At 48.2% G+C, this 27,690-nt stretch overlaps 1 protein-coding gene across 1 annotated transcript in view; it reads left to right on the top strand.

The window, feature by feature from the left end:
* The window catches only part of TMEM178B (transmembrane protein 178B), a 379,754-nt gene extending 360,167 nt beyond the window's left edge, over positions 1–19,587 (top strand). Inside the window, exon 4 of the mRNA XM_058724067.1 lies at positions 14,709–19,587. Within this exon, the coding sequence (XP_058580050.1) occupies positions 14,709–14,959 (251 nt within the window). The 3' untranslated portion in view covers positions 14,960–19,587. The remainder of the gene's footprint in view (positions 1–14,708) is intronic.
* The last annotated feature ends 8,103 nt before the right edge of the window (positions 19,588–27,690 follow it).

Below are 27,690 nucleotides of genomic sequence, written 5' to 3'. Positions count from 1 at the left end.
ATGATATTTGATCCCCTAATTTTGGCCGTGGCTAGAGAGGAATGCCAATAGCTGTGTCCTTCCCACTTCCCCCGCTAACAAAACCTAGGAGCTTCTTAAAGATTCGGCCACTTTTCCAGGCTACACTTCATTTAATGAAACTACCCCTTCGGGCTCAGCTCTTAACATTTTCAGACAAGTTCCATTGCAGTCACGTTTCCCAGAAGCCTCTGGGTCACAGCTGCTTCTGGTCCCTAAGTTAGTACGGCCAAGGGGAGGTTGGACAGTGTTCTTTCCTTTGATCTCAGCATTCCCATCAGGGTCCATAAAGTAGGAAGCTTCTCTCTTCAGGAGGACAAGCTACCTTTCAAGGCTCTCTTCAAGTCCCAAGAGAAGAGGGGACTGACTTCTCTGGTGTGGTTGGGTCAAGAGGCCGAGCTTGTGGGACCTTAGCACCACCTGGGTCCTCTGCCCCTGCTTGCTCCTCCATATGGGCAGAATTCCTGGGTTGAGGCCCCAGGCCCAGGCTGGCATCAGGAGGCTCACCAGTGTGAGTCAACACTTCTAGGTGAGTGTATCTGCTTTGTAAACCTCCATGTTCCTCTAGGAAAATCATCCTAAAATGTCAGCCTGAGGGAAGGTACAGGTGCACTTGAATGTGGCCATGGTTGCCATGCTAGCCTTATAAAGCCGACATGTTTTTGCCCTGTCAATCTCCTTCCTGTGACTCTTTCCTCACTAAAGTATGGATTCACCAAGCAAAGATGAGTAATTATCACTCTCCAAATCTCCAAGAGAAAAGAGGAAAAAGAGGTGCCCAGGCTGAGACCCGTTCATGAGCCAGGAGATGCTGGTGGGAGAGAAGACCCCTTTGACGGGCTGGGATCCACACTGAGCTCCTGCGGGTCCTGTTCTGGCCACCAGCTTCCTCTGTCCACGGGGTTTAGTTTCTGGCCAACTGGGAAGTGAAAGAAAGTTAATGCTGTGATCTTGATTCGTTGCCTTTCTTGAGCTGCCCACCCTACACCTCATTGAAAACCTCTGTTCCTCCACAGAAGCTCACCCCTCTAAGTGGCCCAGATAAGGAGCAAAGCCATGTTGTGACAGGTTATGATAGGTTTTCCAAGTTCTCTGAAGAATTCAGCAACAAGAGTTTATTACCTGAGCCGTGAGTCTGTGTGGTACCCAGAACCTCCTTGGGGCTGCACTTAGTCATGACAGGGGCTCCTCTCCCAATCTCATCATCTAGTCAATAAGTCTGATTGAATGAATCACCACCGAGTAGAGAGCCCTACTGGGGAAGAAGCTTCTGTGCTTACAGTCCAGCTCCAGAGACAATCCACATGCACGAGAAATGAGAGACAACATAACAAGCGTCAACATAACAAGCGTCAGAAGCGTGGATTTGAAATTACTGGCTCCCATACTTGCTGTGTGACCTTACACAATCTACTTAACCTCTCTATGCCTCACTTCCCTTATCCAAACCTCATAAAGTTGCGTTGAGGATTAAAAGAGCTAACATTAAAAGCATTTGAAACAATGCCTGCCACATTATAAATATTACATATCAGTGTTTGATCCATGTGAAACTATATACGTGTTCAGTGACCCAGCGATGAGGTGACATCATCTCAAAGAAAGGCCGGGGTCAGCTGACAAATGTGCCAGGCATATGGAAACATAAACCACACCATGTGGCAGGCTCGCCTGATCTTCTGACTCCCACCCTAAGCCTCTTCCTCTCCTAATTAACATGGCATTGGCTTGGATCAGATAGGGCAGAAGCCTGAGAGATTTCTTTCAGGAGCCAATTTCTTCCAGGCACTTAAACAGCTGGGTCCCAATCCTTCCACATTTACAATCATGGCAATTTAGAGCAGAGCCTCATATGCACATTGATGTCGAGTAATGACATCTAATGGTCTCATCCACCAGCCCTTCTGTGCATGTCAGGAGGTGAGAAGCAGTAACTTCTCTCCAAGTGGCTCACATGTGACAAAATAACTGGTAACCGGTCCTAGAGCAGTTCAGAGAGAAGGGCACCTACTTAGCCCAATACCAAGAGCCAGGGAATCGCTTAACTGGAAGGACTGTAGAGATCTGGTTCCATCCTCTGTATTGTGTGGTTGAGGGATCATGGCCCAGAGAGGTGAAGTGATTTGCCCACTTCATGGGCAGAGATGAGACCAGAACTCAGATTTTCTGATTCTTGGTGGAGTTCTCTTTCCACCATGCATAACCCCCTGTTGGCTGCAGTTCTCCTACTGGGAAGCTGGTACAGGCTGCCTTGGTGGACCTCTGGGCCAGGAGAGCCTTAGACCACCAAGACAGGAGTTCGTAGGTAATGATACATCTACTTGTGCCGGCTCATGCTGGCCCTGGGAGGTGATGTGGCTTTTTCTGCAAATGCCTCGTGTACTACTTTGGAAGACCAGTGAGTAGAGCAACCAGGAGTCAGAGATGATCTTCAGGAGGTTTTGAATTCCTTCAAGCATTGTCCCGAGCAAGAAACTCAGGACAAGATTGCCCTCCATCCTAGAGGTTCTCCAAGTTTGCTCTGTGGACCATTGTCACTCATCAGAAAGAGTTGGCCTAGAAAGAGAAGGAAAGAAAAGAGAAGCAGCGGCAGGAAGATGGCATGCGCTAAGTGGCTTTACTCTTGGAAGCTCACTGTTCACAGCTTGAGAATGTTCCTTTCTGCACAGCTGTAGATGCCACTCTCAGTTTAGTCAGGAAGCCAGTTGGATCCCACCAACTCTCAGCTCTGAACCAAGACCCAGATGGATAGGAAGCTCCAAAGATTCACATTGAGAAAGATGTGATGTTGTACTCTTGATTCATTGTCTTCCTAGGACTTTTCTCACCCGTAGATATGTGCCTGCCATATAGAAAGCTCATAGTTCTCCACGGACCACCCACCTCAGATATTCCCAACTTTTTGCTCCATGAAGCATGAAATATCCAAGGGCAGGTGGGCAAAATATAGATATATGTATAATTCACATCTATATGCACATGTCTGTAATCACAACCTCAAGAGGAGTAGAAGATACAACACCCAAGATTTGGCTTATATCAGGTGCTTATGTCTGAATGAATCATGGCTTTCCCATGAGAACAAATGGTGGTGGATTTTAACAGAAGGAAGAAAGGAAATTGTCATGCAGACTAAAAATAATAACAATATAGCTCTCACAGTCCACTATATAGTAGATGTTTAATGAATAAGTGTGGGATAACTGTAGATGCCGCCTCTGTGTTCCAGAGGAACCAGATCAGAAGCTTTGTGGCACCTGTAAAAGGTCCCCAACTCCTGTTAAATAGTGATCCCAACACTGCTATCAGGGTTGCTCCCTTTTACCCATCCTGGTTGAGCCACAGGCTTACAAGCTGCTTTGCAAACCCACCAAGGTTGTCACATGACCTCTGCTGGCTGCCGTAACCTCTCTGAGCCCCCTCTGAGGATGATCCTTCTCAGAAATGTATTCTGAGATCTTCCAAATGCCATGGTTCTGGTTTAACCAAGTCCATAGAATGAAGAGTCCTGAGTGAGCTCTTCTGGTTTCTGTCAAGGGCCGTTTTTTCCTGGTGTAGTATTTACCCTGGAGCAGGGCTGGGGGGAAATGGAGTAGGTGATGGAGATTGAAACAGCAGTCACATTTTTTTTCTCGTCCTCCAGGACGATTTTTCTTCACCCTCACTTAAAGCCTTCCATTTATAATATTATACCTTACATATAGAAAGCAATTTTAACTTCTGTAAGCCTTTTCACATTTATTATTATCGCTTTTCAAAATAATCCTGCAGAGAGTGTATTATTCCAATGCTGAATTTCTGTGAATAAAAAACGCTTCCTGAAACCCAAGGTGCCCACTAAAACAGGGGTAGGTGAGCACATGCGTGGGTGTGCAAACCCCTCAGCCATCGCAGAACGGTATGGGAGGATGAAGGGTGGGAGGACCGGGCATGGTGTCGCCTTCCTTCCCCTCTAGGTTTCAAAGCCCATATTTTCACTGGAAAGCCCTATAGCCTGGAAGTCCATTTCTCCCAGTGACATGGAGTTTCATGCTTGGTGCTGTGTGTAATGCAAGAGACATCACTACCCACCACTTCTGGAGAAAATGACAGTCTAGCTGAACACAAACTAGAACGGGGGGACCCTATAATTGTCAGGTTGCCTGTTCCAGACCAGAAAAAATGCGAATAATCTTAATGCTAGGCATGTTCAGGGAAGGCTTCTTGGGAGACGGGACTTGGCTTGGACCATCAGGGGTGGCTATGTGGACTCTGGGTAGACCGGGAGGACAGCGGAAATGTCTGTCTCCAGTCAAGGTCAATGGACAGAGGCTCTTTGATCTCAGTAAATTCCCACCACAAAAAGCATGTGGACATCCACCAACGGCCTCTTCATTTGTTCAGCCCTTTAGATATTTGCCCAAGTTTGCAAAGGCTCCGTCCTTGACGTAGAGGCCGCAAGAGCCACGGCTCTTAAGATCAAATCTAAATCTACACCCAAAAGAATAAATGGATTGGGGGGTATTGAGTGAGAGTAAGCACAGATAACATAGGTGAGGAAGATGAGGTGGGGGCCAAAAACCAGAAGATGCCCAGCACCTGTTGTTTTATAGGGCTATGTTGAGATGCCTGTTTTAGCTACAGGGTGGCTATAAAGTCGGGAAACGTAGGTGATCTTATTTTATTATGGATTGTAATGATATGGTAATAAGCCACTTATTATGTATTCACCTGTTGCATTAGATTTCTAGGGCCGCCAAGATAAAATTTCACAGACTGGGGGGCTTAAACAAGAGAAATTTATCTTCCCACAGTCCTGGAGGCTGAAAGTCCAAGATCAGGGCATCAGTGGCATTGTCTTCTCTGAGGCCTCTTTCTCACACACAGCCACCCTCTTGCTTGCCCCTTCACGTGGCCTTCCCTCTGTGCACACAGCTGGCTGGTGTCTCTTTGTATGTCCTAATCTTTTCTTGTAAGGACACTAGTCAGTTGGCATTAGGAGCCACCCTAACAGCCTCATTTTACCTTTATTAGCTCTTTAACAGCCCTGTCTCAGATACAGTCACATCCTGAGGCACAGGGGTCAGGTCTTTAATGTACAAAGTTTGCAAGGACACAATTCGGTCCGTGACACCAGTGCTTCCGGATTTGGAGGCCACCCTGTGGATATGCAAAAACTAAAGCATAAGACTCCAGGTTCTATGTTAGGAATCTGGAAGCATTGTCTTTAGAATCGATGCCAACCTGTATGCACGGGCCAGTCCCTTTCAGTGCTTGAGCTGGGGATGTTGCATTACCATGGCATGATTATGCCCAAAGAACAGCCTTGTAGCACGTAGGCACGACCCCGGGAACACACACGCTGCTTGCCCGGGAGGGTGGGGGTGTGGCGGCACGCCTGCAGTGTCTCTGCCTGGAGCGTTTGCACAGCTTCCAGAATGATGGATGGTTGTGTCCGAACTCAGGGCGCCATGCCTCACAGTGTGTTCTCGGGGGCCTGTCACCACTCCATGCCTCATCCCAACGAACCCTTAAGGCACCCTGGATGGAAAACCCCACGTGACCTGCCTGTTGGCTGGTGCTGATGCGATGGTGTATAATTCAACCGTAATTTATATTCCGTGCAGGTCTGAGCAAAGCTATAAAGAGCTCTTGAGAGCTCAATGCTGCCGAGGCATTTAATCTCCGCAAAGGAAGGGTTTAGTGGACACCAGCTTCCTAGGGTGCATTCGCTGCTGCTGGAGGAGGAGGGATCCTTTTTCTGTTTGCCGATTTGCTTCTTTATGGTTTTAAAGATCAGAGAGGGGCTCACGGGGGAGTGTCTGAGGGAGGACTTGGGCTGCTCCCCAGATGTCCCTGACCTGCACGCCCACGAGGGCACCTCTGCAGTCACCACTTTGCAGCAAGCTAGTGGGCTCGGGTCAGACCAGGGGCTCTTTGGCCACGAAGCCACACAGGAACGTGGGAGGGCCAGGGATACACAGACGTCATTCCTCATTCCCAGGAGCAGAAAATGTCACGCAGATGGATCTCCTGCCCCAGAAAGCTGCAAAAATTATGTCCAGTGAAGTTTTGGGTACCACTTGGCCCCATAAGGAATGGACATTTGGGAAGGTGCCTGTGCACCAAATATGTAACTGCCCTGGATTCCTGGGAGAACCTTCTCGAGGCCTTCAGTTTCCTGGCTCGTGGCCTCTTGAATTAATAAGAGCTTTGCTGCTGCCTAATCTGAGGCCTCAGTTTTAATGCGATTTCTACACAGGTCCATTGCTGTGGCATTACTACCGAGACATCTCTGACGGTCCCTACAGGGAGGCAGAGACACACGTCCTCCCCTCCCTGCCTGTGTGTGCTAACACAGCAGCCGCCACACAGGGAGGCCCAGGTCACACCCTACACACCTGCAATCCGTGCTCCAGGGTGCGCTGAGCAGGAAGCTTCCACCAGAACTCTGAAGAGCCGCTTAAAAATAATTGAACTTTAAGGTGGTGCTGGGATGGGACCATTATTGGGCTGCTGATTAAGTGTTCCTGGGCAACATTTCAGGGTGGCAGACTTAGCTGCCAGCCCCCAACCCCAAACAATGCAATCCCAGCATGGTGTTTTCTTAACATTAGCAACACATTCCAGGCATCGGAGTCTGCGTCCTTGCGCTGGGTGAAGGCATTCTGTCTAATTGAATTGACAAGCAAGGATTACTTTGTGTCATTGCTGCAGTATCACTGATTGGGACCCGAGTGGGGAGGACTGTGAGGGAGCCTGTAGGAAGGGTGACTGATGTGTCCCACTTAGCCCAGGACTTTCTGGTTTGAGGATAAAAATCCCACGTTCCAGGGACACACCCCCGTCCCCACCGACTCCCAGGCAAACTAGGATGTGTGGTCACCCTACTAGGGAAGCAAGGCTTCCAAAGAATAAAGAAGTCAGGAGCTTACAGGAACTTGGGCTGGAAACCTGTAGCCAGGGAATACCTTGACCATCCATACTGTGTCCCTGAGGTTGGGGACACATAATGACATAGTACAGGGTGTCACATAATATCACATAATCCTATGAATCGGTCGTGTCCTGGTGGTAGCTGAAGTTGGAGACGAGGGTGAAGTTGCCAGAAGGAGGGACTTGGCAGAAGAGGGGAGCTGGAAAGCTTGACTGTACAAAGACTAGAGGAGGAGAAGTCCATCTGAGGGACAGACAGGTGGCATGGAGCTGGGATCAAGAGGCAGCTCGGAGACCCAGGGAAGAGATGTCAAGCAAGGGGAAGTTGTCCAACAGAGAAACTGAAGCTCAGGGTTGGGGGGCGGGGTGCAGAGAGACTGGAATCTAATATCTGGCAATGCAGGGAGTGCTAATTAGAGATGGCAGCCATGTGGAGGAGGTGGATGGGGAAGCTGTGTTTGGTGTTGGCAGGCCGGGCGGAAGCCGTCTCCTCCCTCGCCCCCACTCGAGTCTCAGCTGTGCCTGGAGCCAAGGGGACTGGGGACGGGGCGGGCAGCAGGCCCTGTCCTCGGCCTGCCGGGGACTGACAGGACACAGGCAGGTGCGACCAGGGCGGGGCCGGGGGTTACAAGGTGGTGGTGAGTCCTGAAGGGGCTTCAGGTGGGAACGGTCATTAAAAGAAACAGGTGGTTTGTTTGTACAATGAGAAGGAAACATGATGTTTATGTAGTTCCTCCCACCTGTTGGCCATCCTTTCCAGGTGGGGTTTGCAAATAGGGACACGAGAGGGGACTGGAGAGTGTTCCCTCCACGCCAGGGGGTCTTCAAGCACGGGCTCTCAAGGTTCCAGGGGTGGTGGCTTCTCTTCTAGCTGGACTTCCTGAACTCTGGGTCCTTGCGAATGAGGGTCCTGGCACAGAGAGGGGTAATTAGAGTTCGTTTCTCTTCCAACCAGCTGGCGAGTCGGGGCTGGCTGCCTGGAGGGCGGGGCTGAGTAGGAGTTGGAGGCCCCTTCCAGGGCCAGCAGCGATGAGAGCGGAGACCTATTAGCTTCTGCTGCCAAAGGCATAGACTTGCAACTACGGGGGCAGCCATCGGACTTTGCTGTCCAAAGCTTAGTCCCTGTAATGACATACCTTGAGGCCCCCTTGTGAATGGATAAGCCCAGTGCTTTTCAGAAATGCTGAAATCACTGGACTCCTTTCTTCAAATGGAATTTCACATGGACTCACATCAAAGCAGGGCTATTCTGGCCAAAGAGAGGAGAGAGGGCTGGATCCTCTTCTACTCCCTCTCCCTCTCCTGAGAACCTCCATGGGGCACAGCTGGAAAACCACTGGGGAGGCACAGTTTTAGAAGGAGGCCAGGGAGGATCTCTCTGAGGGGATGACATTTGAGATCTGAGAAGAGCTAGAAAAAGGGCGTCCCAGATGAGAGAACAGCAAGTGCGAAGTCCCTGGGGTGGGTAGACGGTTAGCTAGTTTGAGACACAGAATGCTCTTTTCTGTGGCTAGAGTGTGGGGGTCAAGGTGAGAAATGAGGCCAGATGGGGAGGCAGGGTCTACTGAGATAAGGTTCTATGGTCAGGGTAAGGAGTTGGGTTTGTATTTATTCTGAGTGTGATAGGAAGCTATTGGAGGGTTTTAAGCAGGGGAGAGAATTATGATTTGATTACATTTTTAAAATATCACTGGCTGCTCTACGGGGGCAAGAACAGAAGGCAAGACAGCAGTGACTTGTTACAGCCGCTCACGTGAGAAATGATGGAGGCTGGACAAGGCTAGAGCAGTGAGCAGTTGGGAAGTGAGAAGCTCTGTGACAGGGGCACACGGGCCTGCCTTGTCATCTCTGCATAGAGACCTGGGGCAAGGAGGGCACTGAGGGCAAAGGAGGGACACGCTCCAGACCCGGTGAGGCCCCCCACTTCTGTGTACTGTCTGCGGGAATTCTGTTCTTCGCCTGGGAAACCTTCCCTGGCCCAGCTTGATTGTCTCTGTCAGAGATTGACCCTAACCACCCACTACTGGGTATTCCTCCTCTTCCTAAAGACGGCTGGATGATGGTGGGGGGGGAACCTCACAGCCATCTGCTCCGCTCCCCATCTTCCTGCTGGAAGCGGGGGCAGGTAGAGGCCCAGAGCTGGCTCTAAACTGCAGCCTCTGGGTCCGGTTCTGTGGTCACAGCATCCTCAATTCTATCGCCGACTAGATGAGAAGCTTGTTTAAAAAATCTCTTTTAGTTTAGATTTAAAGATTCTTAAGAACAGGGATCATATCTTATTCTCCTTTTTATCATCTAGCATAAACACAGTTCTACAAATACTTGCTGATGAGCTGTGTTGCGTCACAGAGCCCACAGCCACAGGGATGTCCCCCTCCCGCTCCCACACCAGGCCTGCCGTCACCGAGACGTGACAATCATATGGGCACTGTCCCTGCCTCCCTGGCCTGCTTTCCACCTGATGTTTCTTACAGCCAGGTCTGGAGCACACAGCAGAGCCTGGCTCCAGAGGGAAGAGCTCGGGGCAAAGTTCTTTTCATTTAACTGCTCCATTCTGACTGCAGTTAGTCTAGGAATCTGATTGGAATTAGGCCCAAACCCCAAACCATGGGCGGGGGGGATTCCTAAGAAGATGTGACGCTGCATTATTTCTTGGATCCTCGCCTATCTCTCAATAAGTGCTCATGAGGAACAAAATGACACATTCAAGAGACCTAGCCCCAGAGGCTCCAGTCTACTGCTGTGGGGGACCGGAGGACCTCACACTGTACTTTGGGTAAATGAGGGGAGGCCGTCCTATCCACTGCCATCCATGGTTTCCAGCAGGAGCCTTCAGAATCTGTCTTCACTCTGCAGAGAACCCCAGAGAGCTGTGGGGGTGGCGGGGGTGGGGGCGGGGTCTGCACCCTACACTCACCAGTTAGTCGCCAGTTTACAGGTCTGAGAGTTTAGTTCATCATCTGAGAAAACTGGGACAGTTAGGGTGCTCAGCCACCTTTGTCCCCATCTCCTCTACTCTCTGGGATTCAAGGGACTCAGTGGGTGTTTGTCAAAGTCTGTTGTTAGGCTGAGGAACAAGGGCAGCACATCATTCATTCAGTCCATTGATGGAGGACCTGCCATATACATGTGAATATCCATTAATTACTAATTAATATCCATTAATTACTATACATGTGAATATCCATTAATTACTAATTAATCCATGTACATGTGAATATCCATTAATTACTAATTAATATCCATTAATTACTAATGTGCATTTTCAAATTTGAATTTACAAGTACAGAGATATGTAAAAACGATTAAGTTCTTGATTGTAACAGAAAACAGTAGCCTTATGTGGAAACAGAACCTGTTTCCAGTCTTCTCTCTTTTTCACACACAGTTTCCTAACAAGTCGCTTAGATGGTTGGCTCAAAGGGCCCTCTTTCGTGAGACCCCTAGAAGTTTTCTCCCGTCAAGGGCAATATGGACAAGCACTAACAGAAATTTCAAAAGGTTCCAAAGTCACAGAAGAGCGGATAGGAAGTTAAGGCTAGAAGATCCCCTATTAACTCCATTAACGTAACCCAACAAGATGTATGCTATCCACAGGCTGGGCCATTTCCAATTGGTAATTAGCTCCACACAGACCTAAGCTCTTTACTCTCAACGTAGCAACCACATCCTTTGTGTCCTGTCCACTGTACTTGCAGAATACACGATTAAAACAGCGTATGTCAACATTTTTCAGCTACTGGCAACTCAGGAAGATCAAAACTACTCGAGGTCAACCTTCTCCCCCAGAACAAATCACTGGATTTAATCGGGAGGATAGTGTACTTTTTGATGATAAGGAGTGTCTCCATTTTTTTACAGCATCTTGTAGATTTTTATAAAATCCATGGGTGACCTCCTCACACACAGAGCTTCAGTTTATAAGATGATGATTCAATCCACATCTCTAGCTCAGAACTTTCTATCAGGCTCCAGATCCATGGTGCCAAGTACCTCGCCATCTCAACGGCAGCTCAGATTTGAACTGAGCACACATGCATGCACGTGCACACACACACATTTTTCCTGTCCTTAATCTAAGTTTTAGCAGATTGTATCTGTGCACACTCAGGTTCCCAAGCCAGGCAGTAAAAGAAGCCTTCTTGAGGCACAGAAGGCCAGCTCTGGTTTGTTGGCATTTGGATTATTTGAAACTGGTGTCACACGCAGCTTTTCTTTAGTTCTTACACTTCCAGGTTGTCATCCTCTCGTTGGCCTTGCCCCACAGGCTGCCCCCTTCCTTCTAGACCACCTTTCCTCTTCCCCTCACCTGGCTCTGTCTCAAGGTTACACAAAGGCCCTCTGCCCTAACCCAAGGGTCCCACCAGCCTGATCAACGGAAGTCACCTGACGAACCAAAAGTTTCCCATCCTCTTCCCCAAGACATGCCGACTCAGCAGGACCGAGGTGAGACCTAGTCCGTGTAGATATTATCATAGAATTCCATCTGAGCCCCAGTGCACAGCAGGAGAGACTGGGTTGCTTTGTTAACTCCCTGAAGTTTGGGACCCCTGCTCTGCCAGGTAATGATGCTGCCACACGTGTTTGTACATAGTGGCTGTCACTACACATGCACACGTGTGCACAATCCCATACACACACTGTGCACAAATGCATGCACGTGCATGCACATATACATACACAGAAACACTGCACAGGCACACATATGCACCCATTTTATTTCTGGGGCTCCTGAGCCCAGGTCCCCCCTGACACATCACTTTACGTTGCCTCTAGAAGGAGTGTTCACTGAACAGGTATTCACTGCGCCCTCCTCCCTCCACGCCAGCCCCCATCTCCCTTCTTCCAGGTCCTTGTAGCAGGCTCCTTCGCGATCTTTGGGAATGCAGATCGGAGCCACCAAAGTGCCTCAACACCTTCTTTCACTCGGCCTAATGTTCAGACCTCTCAGCCCAAAAAGCAGTGTTCACCGTGGATCTGAGGCTCACTTTGGCCCCTCCAACTGCCACGTCTCAGCTCCACCCTTCGCCACGTGCACATCTTTGTATTTAAATCTTTGTTCCCAGGTGGGATTCCTTTCTTAATTTAGAAGGAAGTCACTAGGTCAAATGTATGAATATTTTGAGGATCACTTTCCTGTAAGGAAACACCAGCTTACATCTCCCCCAGAGTCTATGGGATGGTCCATTTTGCTGCTTCCTCACTAGGTTTGGAAATAATCATTAAAAAGCAAGACGAAAACCCAAATGGCACCGATTCGATTATCTTCTGTTACTATGTCTTTATTTTCCAAGTCTCTGATTATTTTTTTTTTCCAAGTCTCTGATTATTGGCACAATTGGGCATTTTTCACATTTATAGCCCGTTTGTCTTTTTTTCTCCGTTCTCTGAACGTTGGACTATTAAGTTTCGTCTTTCTCTACTAAAACCTTTTTCTAACTCAGTGGTCCTGAAGTGTAGTCACTGAACCGGCAGCATCAGCATCACCCGAGAGCTTGTTAAAAGTCTAAATTCGGGGCGCCTGGGTGGCTCAGTCGGTTAAGCGTCCCACTTCGGCTCAGGTCACGATCTCACAGTCTGTGAGTTCGAGCCCCGCATCGGGCTCTGGGCTGATGGCTCAGAGCCTGGAGCCTGCTTCTGATTCTGTGTCTCCCTCTCTCTCTGCCCCTCCCCCATTCATGCTCTGTCTCTCTCTGTCTCAAAAATAAATAAAAACGTTAAAAAAAAAATTAAAAAAAAAAAAGTCTAAATTCTCAGGTGCTACCCAGACCTACTCACCAGAAGCTCTGGGGTAGGGCCCAGCAGTCAGCTTTAATAAGCCACCCAAGACTCCAAACTGCCCTATCCCAGACTGAGTGATAGAGAATTCATCTTGAACCCACGTGCACAACAGGAGGGACCCACCTTGTACGGCACCCATCTAAGCATGAAGGATAAGACCACAGACTCAGGAACTAGCCTGCCTGAGCTTATAGCCCAGCTCCACCAGTTACTAGCTGTGTGATTTTAGACAGATGGCTTAACCTCTCTGAGCCTCGATTTCTTCCATCAAATAGGGACAGAGACAAAATAGGGATAATAATGTGACCTGCATAGATTTATTTAGAGAATTAAAGTTTCCATACATGTTTAAGCACTCAACACAGTTCCTAGCACACACACTTAATAAATGTTAGGTACAGCGACTGTCACGATGACCGCTGAAATTATCACAAGTTCATGGGCCTGAGGCCTGGAGGGAAAAAGGTTGGATCTTAAGGAAACTTGGCCATCAGGAAGCAAGAGGTCTCATAATAAATATAAATATAATGCCCCTCCTCTTGTCCCCGCCCCCTAAAAAATATGCTTCTCCCTTTTCTTTCTTCTACTGACCCAACCCAGCCTTCTCAAACTTCACAGGCCATTGCCGTCATATCAGTTGCTGACAGAAGAAACGTGAGACGCAGCCAATATTGAGAAAACCTTTTTTTTTTTAAGTTTATTTATTTTGAGAGTGAGAAAGAGAGGGAATGGGGGAGGGCCCGGGGGAGAGAATCCCAAGCAGGCTCTGCACTGGCAGCGCAGAGCCTGATGCAGGGATTGAACTCACAAACCATGAGATCATGACCTGAGCCGAAACCAAGAGTCAGACGCTTAACCATTTAACCACCCGAGCCCCCCAGGTGCTCCAAGAAAAGCTCTTGAACTCATTTTGGGTTTGCCACATATCTCCAATGGTTAAAAATTTTTTAATTTTTATAACATTTTTATAACATTTTCTCTCTTATAGCAGCCTTCTCATTGAGGGTTAGTAGGAGTAATTTTTTATTTAAAAAAAATTTTTTTAACATTTATTTTTGAGACAGAGAGAGACAGAGCATGAATGGGGGAGGGTCAGAGAGAGGGAGACACAGAATCTGAAACAGGCTCCAGGCTCTGAGCTGTCAGCACAGAGCCCGACGCGGGGCTCAAACTCACGGACCGTGAGATCATGACCTGAGCTAAAGTCAGCCGCTTAACTGACTGAGCCACCCAGGCGCCCCGGGAGTAATTTTTTAAAAAGAGGAGTTCCCATCAAGTCTGTCAAATACTCATAAGACTAGGTTAGATGCATGAGCTTATGCTACCGTGGGTTATACATCTTCATGGTGAGAAGTCACGTACAGGGTTTCCCAGAGGTTTTGACTCTGCTGCCCCTTTGTAAAGGAATATCTCAGAGGGTCGGTGTTCCAACTTTGGGAGATGCTGTCTTACAGGAAAAGGAAAAGGGCTCCCAGGATTGGGGTGACTTGTTGGTGAATGGGTTAAAGGAAAACCCAATGTCGTATAGGAATGTTTTATATAGGAAAGAATAGACGTTTTTCTCTGTAAACAAGTAGCGGGTGGGAGGGTGGGGTGTGTTTTCTGTGTCTCCCAAGAAAGATGGTGAATTTTCAATGCTTTAGAAAAATGAATTGAATACTCTTTTGCCTCACCATACCCCACATGAGACTCTACTGCGATGCTTACTTAGTATTTTCCCACAGGCAAGACTTCCCAAGTTGTTCCAAGACCGGACAATTATTGGAGAGTGAGGAAGCCATGATCTCTTGACACTTTTCTCCTCTCCATGAATATTTCCAGCTACGGATCTTGGTGGCTTATATCTGCGTCTTTTCACCTTGCCTACTCAAGAAAATTGAAAAATGCTGTCAACCTCACTTCTCTCTTTCTCTCTCCCTCTCTCTCCCCTTTCCCTCTTCCCTTTCCCTCTCCCTCACCCCACCCCACCCCATGTTCCTTGCCTTGCCCTCCAGGAACTTTCTGCATCATATCACTGTGCACCTGTGTGGCTGGAATCAACTTTGAGCTGTCACGCTACCCACGCTACCTGTATGGACTCCCCGATGACATCAGCCATGGATACGGATGGTCCATGTTCTGTGCATGGGGGGGCCTGGGCCTCACACTAATCTCGGGATTCTTCTGTACCTTGGCCCCTTCTGTCCAACCTGTCCCGAGGACCAACTGCCCTAAATCCAGACCCGAGAATGGGACAGTGTGCTAAAAAAAACAAACCCATACATATATATATATATATATAAATATATATATAATATACATATATAAAACAAAACTAACTCAAGATGATGCCAGTGCCAAGGTAGAGTTGAGTTGGCTCAGGCACCCGCATCTCGTCGGACTTTGTGTTGCCTCATCACCGAGATGGGGAAAGCGTCCCCGTCACGTGGCTCTTCCACCATTTCTTAACTTTTGGCTCCACGGTTTTTTGAAGACAGAGCGAACATCACCACTTGTGATAGCATCCTGATCCCATCACTCACGAGGATGGGGTGGTGGGCTGGGAAGGGACAGTGCCAGTGGTCTGAAGCGGCACGGATGTAGAGAAGGAGGTACCATCCATTGGGCCAGCAGTGAGGACACCACCCCAACGCTGATCGTGTTGCAGGGAAACAAAGCCCTTAGTTCATAGAATGTAACCACATCTTTGACGTCATTTGCAGATCACTTCTCCTGATCTTCCTGTTCTGATTCCCTTCCTGGCCCACCAGCAACACACAAGAAGTAGAAGAGAAAACAGACTGAGAAGGAAGTTTTCTCTTTGTTGCCAAACTTTTGGACAAAGTTACAGAGGTGGGAAGGGGGAGAGAACAACGTGCTGAGGGGCAAGATCCACGTCAATAAAAGGACACTTCAGTGGATGCTCAGAAAACCCAGTCTTACCTTCCAGCTGCCTTACATCCAGTTAAACAAGAGGCCGCCCTACCCCCGACCCCACCTGCACTCCCTGGGCAGATTGGAGCCTTGGAGTAATGCTGTGATGTGTGCGTGCGTGCGTGCATGTGTGTGTGTGTGTGTGTGTGTGTGTGTGTGTGTGTGTGTGTGTGTGTGTATGTGTGAGACTACTTTTGGTGGTTTCCTTTTTTCCTTTTCACCTTTTAAAATGGAAAGACTTCATTATGACTGTTGTCTCTATCGTTTGTGGTGGTTTCATGGGCCAGGGCGGAGTCCCGAGATCTAGGAGGAATAATGAGGGGCAGGCCAGTGTGGGTACCCATTCTGTAGTTTCAGATCCCTGGAGTGTGTACGTGTGGTGGGTGTTTTCTGAGTGTGGGGTTTTATTGTTTGTGTTGCATTTTTCTATTATTTGTAGTGCAGCTGAAATTCCCAGAGGGCAGAACTGAGAACAAAATCACTGGGCAGAGGGCCCGGTGGTCCTTCACATCACAGTTCTGGGATGCCACGGGATTTAGTCCTCTAAATCTGGAAGTTCAAGACAAAGCTGGGCACAAAGCTGTGAGAGAAGAGGGGGAACATGGTTCAGGAGGGAGAAGGAACATTGCCTCTGTTGTACAAGTACGTACCAAACCAGATCTTCACTCCCCATCATGGAAGCTGTCCTTTGTCACTGGACATCCACCCCTCTCCTGGGGGCGACCTCTGTACAGATGAAAGAAAATGGGTCACGTGCAGAGAGAGCATCTCCATGCTCCGTGGGCTCAAGTTTGTATGATATTGTGTAAATTAATGGCGAACTCCGGACTCTTTCCATCTTCTTCCTTTCCCTCTTGGTATTCAAGGCCATGCATCCCCAGATAGCCATCTTAGTGGCTAGCCCCCAAACAGAGGTGGCATAAATCCAGCCCGACGTCTCAGGCTCGTTTGAGCACACTGGCCCTGCAGGTGTCGGCGAACTACCATGTCAGCCAGAGTCGTGGAAGCTGTAGGGACAAGAGTCTGCTGGGAAGAGTGGGCAGGAGCAGCTGACAGTCACCTCAGTGACCCTGCTGGGGCTGAGCGGCCCCAGGGAGGCAAGGAGTGAATCCCCGAGCTGTACAGCCATGGGTCAACCATGTAGCTGAGTATTCAGTTGCTTCATAAATAGATATGCTTTGGGCGCTTTGCCAACAGCTCAACAGCCTTCTTTCCCACCCATGTACCTGTTTCATCGACCTGTCTCCTGATCTGTCTTCCTACCAGTCCCCACTTCTCATCTACTAACCACCTCTCCCTCTTCCATCCGCCAGGCTACGAGTCCTACCTGTCCCCTCATCTGCTCTTTTTGACTGTGTGTGTGTGATTCACATCCAGTTAAGACATCCCATGTGCATGAATGGGCCTGAATGTGGGTCTCTGTATGTGTGTAGCTCCCTGGTGCATTTTCTGTGTGTTTTTGTCAGTATGTACCTGGACACAGGTGTGGGTGTGCTACTCAAGGCTTCCTTCCCAGCGACACTGGTCAGCTTCTGCAAAAGGTCCCATGTGCGCGTGCCCCTTGTGTGGGTGTGCTGAGAGATGAGGGGTAAGGTGTGGAGCAGGAAATGCTATTCTCTTCCAATTGGGCTTCAAAGGATTTTTTTTTAAATAAAGGATTAATTCTACGAGAAGAGAAATCATTTTTGGGAAACCCTAACTTTTCTAATGTATACAGAATTAAAAATTTCTTTTTCTTGGAAAGCTAGATTTCCCCCTTAAAGGAAAGACATGTTTGGGGCTTGAGGGAAAAGTGAGAAGCATCCCAGATTGAGAGGCTTCGTGTCTTCCTTCTAAGCATCTTGAGTGGGCTCTGCTGAGCAGGGAGAGGCAGGTGTCCACGAGCATCTGTTTGGAGCAGAGAGCCTGTCTGTGACCAGCTGTTTCCCAGGTGCAGGAAAATGGAGAAAGAAATTCTACAAGGGGCCACTTGCTATCAGTCATTTAAACTTTTCTTGAGTAACTGTGTTTGAGGACACTGCCTCACTGACCTGTGACTATTTATACCTTTTTTTTTTTTATCCCATGCTTGCCATAAATGGATCATCCACTCTTTCCAGCTACTAATCTTTGTGATCGACCCTTAATACAGCTTATTGTGTCCCTTTGAAGCCTTCCTGAAATGTTAAGAGACTCCTAAGAAAGAAGTAAACCACCTGGGCTTAACTTGCCATCAGTAGAACAGAAGCTTTGAGCTACTTCTTTGGTAGCGGGGCCAGATAGGAACAGATACACTCTGAGGTCTGATCCTGCTTGGGGCCAATAAAGCCCCATACAGATGGCAAATCCTTGCCCAGGAGTGGGGGACCGGGGAGGCAGAGGCCGGGGAGGGGCTCAATCCCTCCAGTGTAGGGATCCAAGTTAAGACCCGCCGTCCCCACGCTATTAGTGAGGCTCTGGTGTGGCTGAAGAAGAAGGGAAGGGGGGTGGGGGAAGGAAAAGAGAGCCTCTGCTAACTCCAAATCAAAGTAGAACCCAACCTACTGATGGGATTTAGGGTCGGCAGCTTCATAAAAGTCCCAGCCCCGACCCCAGGTGAAGTTCAGATTCCTTACCGGTGTGCATGCAAGGTCTATGATCATGTATGTGTTTTGAGCTCCATGTGAATTAGCCTTAAGCATGGGGCTTTCAGCTTTCATTTCCTTCCTTACCCTATGAGATTGGGGATTCAGACAAGTGAGGTGTCTGCCTGGAAAGAGGTCCTATTTCTTTCTCTCTCCATTTTGGGAGCTTTGGTTTCTTTATGTTTCATTTTCCTCTTTGCTCCCTTCCTCTTTCCTTCTGCATCAACTTAAAATAGTCAATCAATTAAAATAGTTAAGGAATTTGTCTCTGGAGAGGCTCATACTCTCCAAGCAAACCCCTTCCTCATTTGTTGTGGCTGTGGGCTTCAGAAGGAGGTCCGTGGCTTCCCGGCATTGAAATATAAAAAATTTTTAAATGTGCCTATTCCAGCTTCAATCCTCCTGAAACCCTCTGCCTTTCAACAATTTATATCCTTTCAGCTTCAGGGATCACAAAGTCAAGAAGACTCAGCATCACCCAGCCAAGACAAAGCCTTCCTTGTTCACATGTCCATATGCCGCCCTCGGAGCCCATTCTGGCATATTCTCTTGTTGGGGTGTGTGGTTCCACCTAACAGTGCTTGCCTTTCCTTTGATCAGGGAAGGCAATATCCTGAAATTCTTGAGTATAGGCCCTACCTCTTAACAGTCCTCCACAGTCATGATAAGACGTGTGAAATGAACCACGTGTGGTTGTTCTGATTCAACGGGGGATGGGCTGCTTAGGTCCCTAAAGCTGCCTACCTGAGTCAGACTCAAAGTAATGAAATGAAGCCCATCACCCAGAGGCATGGACTCTGTCTTCCCCTGGCTTATTCTGAGAGTGTTAATTAAATGTTTTTTAAGTATCTGAGGGGAAGGAGCGAGAAGAAAATACTCTCCGGTCATCTTTGGTGTGGTTTGTGTGGGTTGTTTGGTTGATTCTTGCAACTAAAGGGAAGCTGCTTTTCTGAAAGTGTTCCTCCTCCCCCAGGGGCCAACCATCCCAGTGGACAAATCCAGCCCTTTCCAGGGCAATATGATGAATCATAGAGGTGATTTCACCATATTTAGAAGTCATTGGTGCATACCAGCCAGGTTGGCTTCTGTGCTGTCTTCTAGCTGGTATCCGGCAGAGTAAGGGGGCAGGTTTTTAAACAAGTCCCCTTGAGCTGATGGACATAAAAGATTCTGGTGTCTCAAAGCAGTCAACTTGGCGGGCTGCGTTTGGACTCTTTCCGTTGATGCTTCCATGGTGCAAAATGTTTCTTAAACATTGTTAGTTCTCAGACTACTTTATTATTGGCTATTGGATTATTTTTTCTGAATAATAGAAAATTGTAGAGAATTAGAAAAATAAAGTACCGAAAAGACGAAAGGATTGTTTATAATTTCATCACTCAGAGGCATCATGATGACCCCAGTACCTACACGGTGAGTGGTTGTCTTGGGTTGGCACTTGGGGCTAGGAGTGTAGTCTAAGGCCGCAGAACCACACTGGTCTGCATGGAGTTAACCCTGTGTTCATAGCAGGAGAAGAGCAGGGCTCTGAGCCCCTAACGATGGCAAAGGGACTTTTGTAAAAGGTCAGTGCCAGAGCTTAGGGATGGGTGGAACAGAGGGAAAAGATTCCTACGTTCTTTCCTTTTTTCTTTTTCTTTTTCTTTTCTTCTTCTTCTTCCTCTTCTTCTTCTTCTTTTTCTTCTTCTTCTTCTTCTTCTTCTTCTTCTTCTTCTTCTTCTTCTTCTTTTTCTTTTAAGTGCTATCTCAATCTAATTGTAGGTGTAAGAGCACGGAAGCCAGAGTAACTCACTAATTAAGCTACACTTCTCTAACACGGTTACTGTAAAGTTTCTTTCAGCTCTGCCCTCCAATGATTTGTGACTCTGGGCACTGTGTCTTCTCCATACTTGAACTTCCTCATCCACAAAATGAGGATAGTGATAACACTTTACCTCATGGTATATTAAGGGCGGCAAAGAAATTGCCAAGTGATTTGCAGACATGATGTATCATATAAGTTATGTGCTGTTCAAATGATCCTGCAGCAGCAGAACCCTGACTACACGGAGTTCTTCCACGTACGTGGTGCCTGGGCCTTGTTGCTGAAAGGACAATCGCGAGTGGGAGGTCATCTTGGCCGCCAAACAGGACCGTCCCTATCCAGCTTCAGCACGTGGGATTCTCCTCTTCTATCATTCGGGTCCCTCACGGAGGTTGGCTCCTTAACTTACTCATTCTCAGGCTTCCTTCCTTTTGTCCAAAGCCAGTTTTGCAAAAGGCACTCTTAATCCCTCTCAATTATTCCCAGAGGTGATGGAATGAGCAAACCATGTGGAGCAAAGAGCATACAACCATTAACCAAGGCACAGGGTCAATGCTTTTCTTTCTTTCTTTTTTTTCTTTCCTGCAAACGTCATTTGTAGCCGTGCGTGCACTGGTGGTGGGAGCAGATCAGGTTCTGAAATGTTTTAATGGTCGTTTAAGATGGGAACAAGTTTCAGAGAACTGGAATCTTCTTTCTCTTGTCAGTTGGTGAAGCAGATGGCTTCATCAAAAGCATATGGGTTCTCATGGGATTGAGAATGGATGGTGCATTCACTGGGAGATGTTCTGGGTGCAATCCTGTTTGGGAAGGACTGAATCCTAGATTCTAAACAAGACTGCACTTCCAAAAGGGTTTGCACGCTTTCTGCTTTGCAGGGGAACTGGCTTCGGTGCTGTGGGGAAGTCTTCTCTAAGGGAAGTCCACAACCTTGCTCACTATAGGGGTAGAGCCCAACCAGAAATGGGGGGACTACCCAACCATAGGGGGTGTTTGTTCACTATTGAGAGGCAGAAAACCATAAGCATGGGGGCTGGCCTCACTTTGACGGATGCCAGCTTCAGCAATGACAGCCCTGCCTTTCATTTCCAAGGACTGGGTGTTGGAACTCTGTGTCCCTCTCTCCTGTCTCCCATTACTCCCTCCAGCCAAGCCTTTCCCTTCTTTCCCTGGTTACCTGGAGACCCTTTTGAGCCTGAATGTATCAGTGTGCCTGTGTTGTGGATGTAATGATGCCTTTCATTCACTCATTCTCAGATTCCTTTCCCACTTCCGTCCATGGTTGTGACTGTTTTAGATCCAAGACTTTCTGTAAAAATGTACAAATAAAAGTGGAAACTGAAAATAAGGGGGAGGGAATTGAGATGAAACAAATGCGTTGATGTAGCCCTCAGTTTTTGGAGGACTTTATGTAGAGACTGCCCCAAAATCCTGACTCTGGGTGGGATTTGAAGGGAGGAAAGCCGTTGGCACAGAAGGTTTTGTTTTGCTTTGTTTCGTTTTGTTTCGTTTTCTGGTTGTTTCTCTGACAGTCACTAGTGTCTGCTTGGGACCCTCTGTTCTAAAAGCTTTTTGCCTTTAAAGTAAAATCTGTTTTCCAGAAAGTAGAAAGCAAGTTATCAAAGTCTGAAGGGTGAAGGTCATCGTGAAGGTCAACACAAAGACCTGATCCTGGGTTTGCCTTCATAGCTTTGTCACTGGCTCACCTGGGGCCTCGGGCGAGTCTCGTTACCTCACTGTCTCTGTGTCCTCTCAAGCAAACCGGGAGCAGAGGCTCCTGGGGCACCGGGTCTCCTTGGCCATGCCGCCGCTATTCTCAGAGGCTTCGAGCCCGCGTGGGTGTCTGCTTCCTGTGTGAAGGCACATTTGGAGAGTTTTCCTCCCCCTGCTCTTGCCCCCCTCACTCCTCCGAAAGTGACCTCAAGCTAACAGCCAGTGTGTGCTCCAGTCCAAAGCCTTCGATCTACCTTTTTGTTCTCAGATGCCTTTTCCCACCCCACTTTGCCTATCTCATTTGACTGTCCTTACTGACAGAGTTTTGGTAGGAGAAGGACATCAGAGGAGATGGTGTCTGAAATGGCTTTGCAATCTCTGGCTCACTATACAAACATGGCTTGTGATGTCAGAAGCGGAGAGGCTGTCTATGGGATGCCGCCACCGTGAAGAAAGTACGGGTGGGGGGGTGGGGTAAGGGCAGTGGGCGGCAGATGGGAGTTGGCCGTGCAGGGAAGATAAAACTTTTGGAAGGGAAAACAGCAGAATCACCAGAGCATCCTCAGCATGGCAGTGGAGAAGGATCCCCCAAAGGCAGGGCACCCTGAAATAAGGGGAAGTAGGAAAGAAGGGCGGGAGTGGGTGATACTATAGCACAAGGGACTGCCTCCCCTAAGACTGAGAAGATGAGGTGCCCTGGGGGGAGGGGGTTCCACCACGCTTACCCTAACCCTCCATCCATGGCGCCTTCTATCCAAACCCTCCTCCTTTCTGACCGTCCATAGTGGTCATCACTCTGGCACCGGCTTCAGGAAGCCCATTTAGACCAGTGCTGTCCAACCAGTGTGAGCCACGTATGCAATTTTAAATATCCTACTAGCCGCCCCCTTTTTAAAAGTCCAAACAAACAGGCGAAGTTAATTTTAACACATTTCAACCCAACATATCAAAAATATTATTTTAACGTGGAATCAATGTCAAAAAGTTACTGAAATACTTTGCCACCTTTGTTTTTTAATGAAGTCTTTGAAATCCAATGTGAATTTTATTCTTAGAACACGTCTCAGTTTGGACCAGCCACATTTCTAGTGCTCGACAGCCACGTGTGGCAAATGGCTACCGTATAGGACAGCAAAGATTTAGACTCTGTTAAGAGACCGAATAGGACCCCCTCCCCCACGAGTCACTCGGGTCTCCCGGCGGACGGAAGCCAGAAGTTGGCGTTGGCCCCGAGTAGAGAGCACAGCAGTGATGGCCAAGCTGCCCTCCTGGCCCCTGAAATTCTACTTCACCTGCTTAGTCGGAGGAGAGGACTATTGCCTGTCAAATACATGTCACGTCTCCACAGGGTGTCAGTGCTGCCCCTGGACACGGTGCTGGTGACCCGTCAACGTTCTCCTGCCAGAGCAGGTCACTTTCTTCAGCTATAGGACCATCCACTTATCTCTCGTCCACAGGCCCGTTATCTTACAGAGGAGAGGGGGCCAGACAGGCCTCCCTGTCTCGGTCAAGAATAATGGTCTCCACATCATTTTGTCATCAAGTCCAGTCACCTGCTCATAACATCTCACTAATATCTGGTGCTGTGTTTTGTTTTGTTTTGTTTTTTTCCCCAATCCCTTCATTTCTTTACATTTGTATCTTAAAGTCAGATGCTAAAAGGGGATGTGTTAGAGCAGTGACCGTAGAGAGGCAAGACCAGCTTTTCTAGAAGGTGGCAGGTTCTGTCCTTTGCCCTGGGACTCAGTCCACCATCGCCTCCCTGTCCTTCCTGACTAGAGACCTTCCTTAGAGGTGAAGAAACCTCTTTTGTTTGGGGTGGGGGTGGTTGGGGAGGAAGACAATGCCAGATCTCAGCACAGAGAACAGAATCAAATGCACGCCAGCAACCCCTGGGCATTCTCAAAGCATTTCAAAGAGCCAGTATGACATGATTTAACTCATTTAAAATATAACATTCTGAGCCCTTTGATACCAAGTGAAAGAAAATGAGCTGATTTGGTGAGTATGTTTTATATATGGTCATTAGACGGGGACCATAGCCGACAAAACTCTCAAACGAATCTTGGAGGGTTTATGGTCCCAGATTATTGCTTGGTCAATATAAATTTACGTAAATTTACCTTTCATTTGCATAGTGCTTTCTGATTGGGTAGACAAGGAGCAGTATGTACTGCAGGATTCCAACACCGCCTCTGCCCTCAGAGGTAGCCATTCCTGCGGTTATTGGTGCTAAAATAAGAATAAATATTATGTTAATTTGTTCTGATACGATGTGAATAACTGTGTTGTTTAATCTTTAACAAGAATGCGACATCTTATCAGATCTATTGTACTGTCCGTTCCTTCTCATAATTAACTAATTAATTACAGGAAAGGTGATCCAAACCAGATCTTGAAACCATTGTGCTCTCCGGAGAGGTGAATTTAACAGGGAAGCGGGAGGGGGGGGATGAAAAGGGAAATTGCCAGGTTCCTGTAACTTTGCAAGGACTGAGGAAGCAGAGAGCATTTGGGGACCTCGCGGACACTGACTGCATCTTGCAATTTTCTTTTTCAAATTGGCAGAAATCTCGTATTTCCATCGATTGAAGAAAAAAAAAGTGTCTGGTAATTAATTAAATGACTTGTTCATGGAAAAAAAAATAAAAATAAATAACCTGTCAGTTGTGGAATGTAAACTGATTAAACAATTAAATAAAGAAGATCATGTTGTGTGTTTTAAGTAATTGTGTCTGCTGGGGGAGGGGAGGAAGACGTCGCAGTATTTGGTGGAGAGCCATGTTTCATCCCTCAGGTTTCGTATAGGAAAAAAAAAATAGGACAACTCTTCTATAGATAACAGACAGAAGACTAATCCTGGAGGAAATAGATAATAAACATTTCAAGCATGTGCAAGCCAAAGGTCCCTGCTTTTATAGTTGGGTGAGAGCGGGGAAATGGAGAGCAGCTCAGAAGAGAACAAGAAGGAATCAATGGTTCTTTTTTCCCTATCGCTAGCATTGAGTAACTTTTTGGAAAAAAAAAAAAAAGCTTTATGAGATCCTGCAATTACTGGTTACATTCTAACCCCTAAGCCTACTTCCCGGCTCTCAGTGAGGAGAGAAATTTCTCATTCAGTCTCTATTATCTCTGTCCCTCCCATAGAATCACAGTTGCCAGCCACCCATACCTTTTAAAAGTTTCTGGCTCAGATGGGACAGCCCGGATAGGACAGCTAGGAAAGAAAGACGGTGGGAGGCACGTGCTTGTTAAAGGGCATGACGTGTCCGTCAACATCGCCAGTGTTAAGCAAAGGAAACTGTCTCCATCTGGTGCAAGTGGAAAAGAAATTTCCTGAGAAGCTTGGGTTGCTGGAAGCCCATGGCACAGGCAGGAGGAAGCCACGAGATAGCCAGAATCACACCCCAGGCAAATCCGGACCCTCGCCCATACTGCTGTTGGACTCTGGAGACCGGATGGTCCTGCCTTTACCACCACCTTCACCAGGATGAATTCCCAGGTCTCTTCCTCCTTTCAGGCGGTAGCCCCAGAGTCCAAATCCCAGGCGAGCACACCATCCGAGGGGTCAGGAAAACAAGCCTAGAGCCTCCTATTTCTCTCTCTGGTGGCGAGCTCTGCCTCCCACCAAGATCCGACAATTCCCCAAACATACGAGGAGGCATAGAATGCTGGGAAGACAAAAAGGGGGAAATGCCCATTAGAGGAAGGCTCCCTGAATGAGAGGTATAATGCTCCATCTTTGTGGTGCATCTGAGCAGTGGCCAAGGGCGTATGTGTATAATCTTCACGATAGTGATTAGCAGCACGGCTGACAGCTCTGTAGAAAGAGGGGCACGATGCTGGCCATCGTACAGAAGACCTGCATAGATTGGATCTGAAAAAAAGAACACTAATATTAAGGCAGTGGAATTTTAAAAGGAGGAAAAGACCAAGAATCACCACCATCGTCTTGGAGGTAATGGAACTAAGCAGTAAAACGTTTCAAAAGTAGGTAGAGGTCAAAGGTAAGTGCCTTGCAGAATGGGTGGGGAATGGCTCTAAGTAGAGAAAATCTCGGAAGAAATGGGAGACTAGAATCCCAAGGGGCCCCTCCCCTCCTTGGTAGTCATGTCCCTTGGGAGAGAGAAAATGGAAACCCCACTGGGGTTAAGAAGTGAGGAAAGCCTTTCAGTCCTTGTGCCTTCAAGGGAAAGCAGGTGGACTTAAGGAGCTTCTGCTGCACCCAAGATGGAGTGGAGTCGGGGAGGATGACGCTGCCTCCAGGGCCTGCGGATGTGTGTTGCAGCGTTCTGACCTGATGACTGGGTGAGGGCACCAGCAGCTCTCAGGTGTGATGCCCGGATGCCCCTCCGACAGCCTGGGGTAGGCCACGAAGAGATAAACAGCCTGGCTCTCCTTTTTCCAATGAAACAGAACTTTGATTTCTGTGTCTGATGAATTATGCAGTCCGCTGGGTGTGTGAGAAGCACACCTACTCCCTCTCGCCCCAGCACCTGTGCCTCCGGGCACACAGGCCCCCACAGGGAGAGCTGTTATGTAATTGGAGAAAGGCAGCTCCGGGAACTGTGACCAAGTCCGCCAAATATCCAGGGTGGTCCACGGAGGGACACCGTCCTTCAGGAAGCCTTCCTTTCCTGAATGTCCAGCTCACCTAGTGCCCTCCCCTGAACTCCCATGGCACCATGCTGTGTCTCTCTCATGGCACCTAGCACTTCCGGATGGAATTGGTGTTTTCTCCCATCTCCTCCGGAACTGGGTTGTCTTGAAGAGCAGGGATCCTGACTTAACTCGCCTTCGTATCCCGGTGACTAGTAGTGCCTCGTGTGAGGTAAATGCTCAGTAAATACTGACTGACCTGAACCAAACTAAAGTCTTCCCCCATCCGCTCACTCAAGTTGGCTCTCAATACTGGTGTCCAATTCTTCTGTAAGTAAGTGTTCTTGGAGGTCCCCACGTCCACCCTCAGATTCAACGATTTGCTAGATGGGCTCTCAGAAAAGCTGCTACACTCAGGGTTATTGTCTATAACGCTGAAAGGAAACAAAAAGGGAAAAGGCGCATGGGGCGGAGTTCAGGAGAGAGCAGACACAAGCTCCAGTTGTCCTCTCCCAGGGGGTTTATACAGATGGCACTTAATTCTCCCAGCAATGCTGTGTGACAGAAGAATTGCCAACCAGGGAGCTCACCCAAGCCTTCGTGTTCAGGGAGTTGGGGGAGGTCGGCCATGTAGGCTCAAGCATTCATACAGCTGGCCTCATGTGAGCAGCTTCCAACCCCTCCTGAAGTCAAACTGACACCCCACGGACAAAGCCTCCGCCGTAAATCACAATGGTAGCGTAGACTTCCCAGCACAGCCCAAGGTAAACCAGGTAAGGCAAGACACAGCCATCAAGCTGGATATTACTTCTTTGGAAAGCGCGGGGTTTGGGCAACCCAGACCTGCTGTGTCAGCCCTTTATCGTACGTACGCTAAGCTGTGTGATACGTTCCATCGAGCAGAACTCGGTTCCTCTCCACGTGAACACAGCTCCTCTCCACGTCTTCTAGATCCCTTCCCTTGCCCCTTGACCATCTACAGACAAGTCTGGTCCTGCCCTTTGCGGGTCACTTACTGAAGCTCTTTGGCCTTCGTCCCCTTCCCATCCAGCCTCTGCAGACAGCTCTATGCACCCTTCACAAGGGGCTGGGGTGAGGGGCAGGGGAGGTTAACACAGGAGCTCAAGTCTTTGAGCCGATCTGAATTCAAGTCCTTCTACATACAAGTTGTGTCATTGCCCCCCTCAGCCTGTGTCCCCGTAAGTATGTAACTGAGCCCTGCAACACCTACCCCCCATACCACTCCACAAAGTGAGGGACCCATAGGAGATGCCTGGCCCAGATGGTCACTCAGTGCCTGTTGGTCACCCCGTATGCCTGCACTTTGCCCTCTCATTCTTAAGC

Source organism: Neofelis nebulosa, chromosome 4 (assembly GCF_028018385.1).
Source record: "Neofelis nebulosa isolate mNeoNeb1 chromosome 4, mNeoNeb1.pri, whole genome shotgun sequence".
NCBI lineage: Eukaryota > Metazoa > Chordata > Mammalia > Carnivora > Felidae > Neofelis > Neofelis nebulosa.
This window is presented reverse-complemented; position numbering and strand designations above follow the sequence as displayed.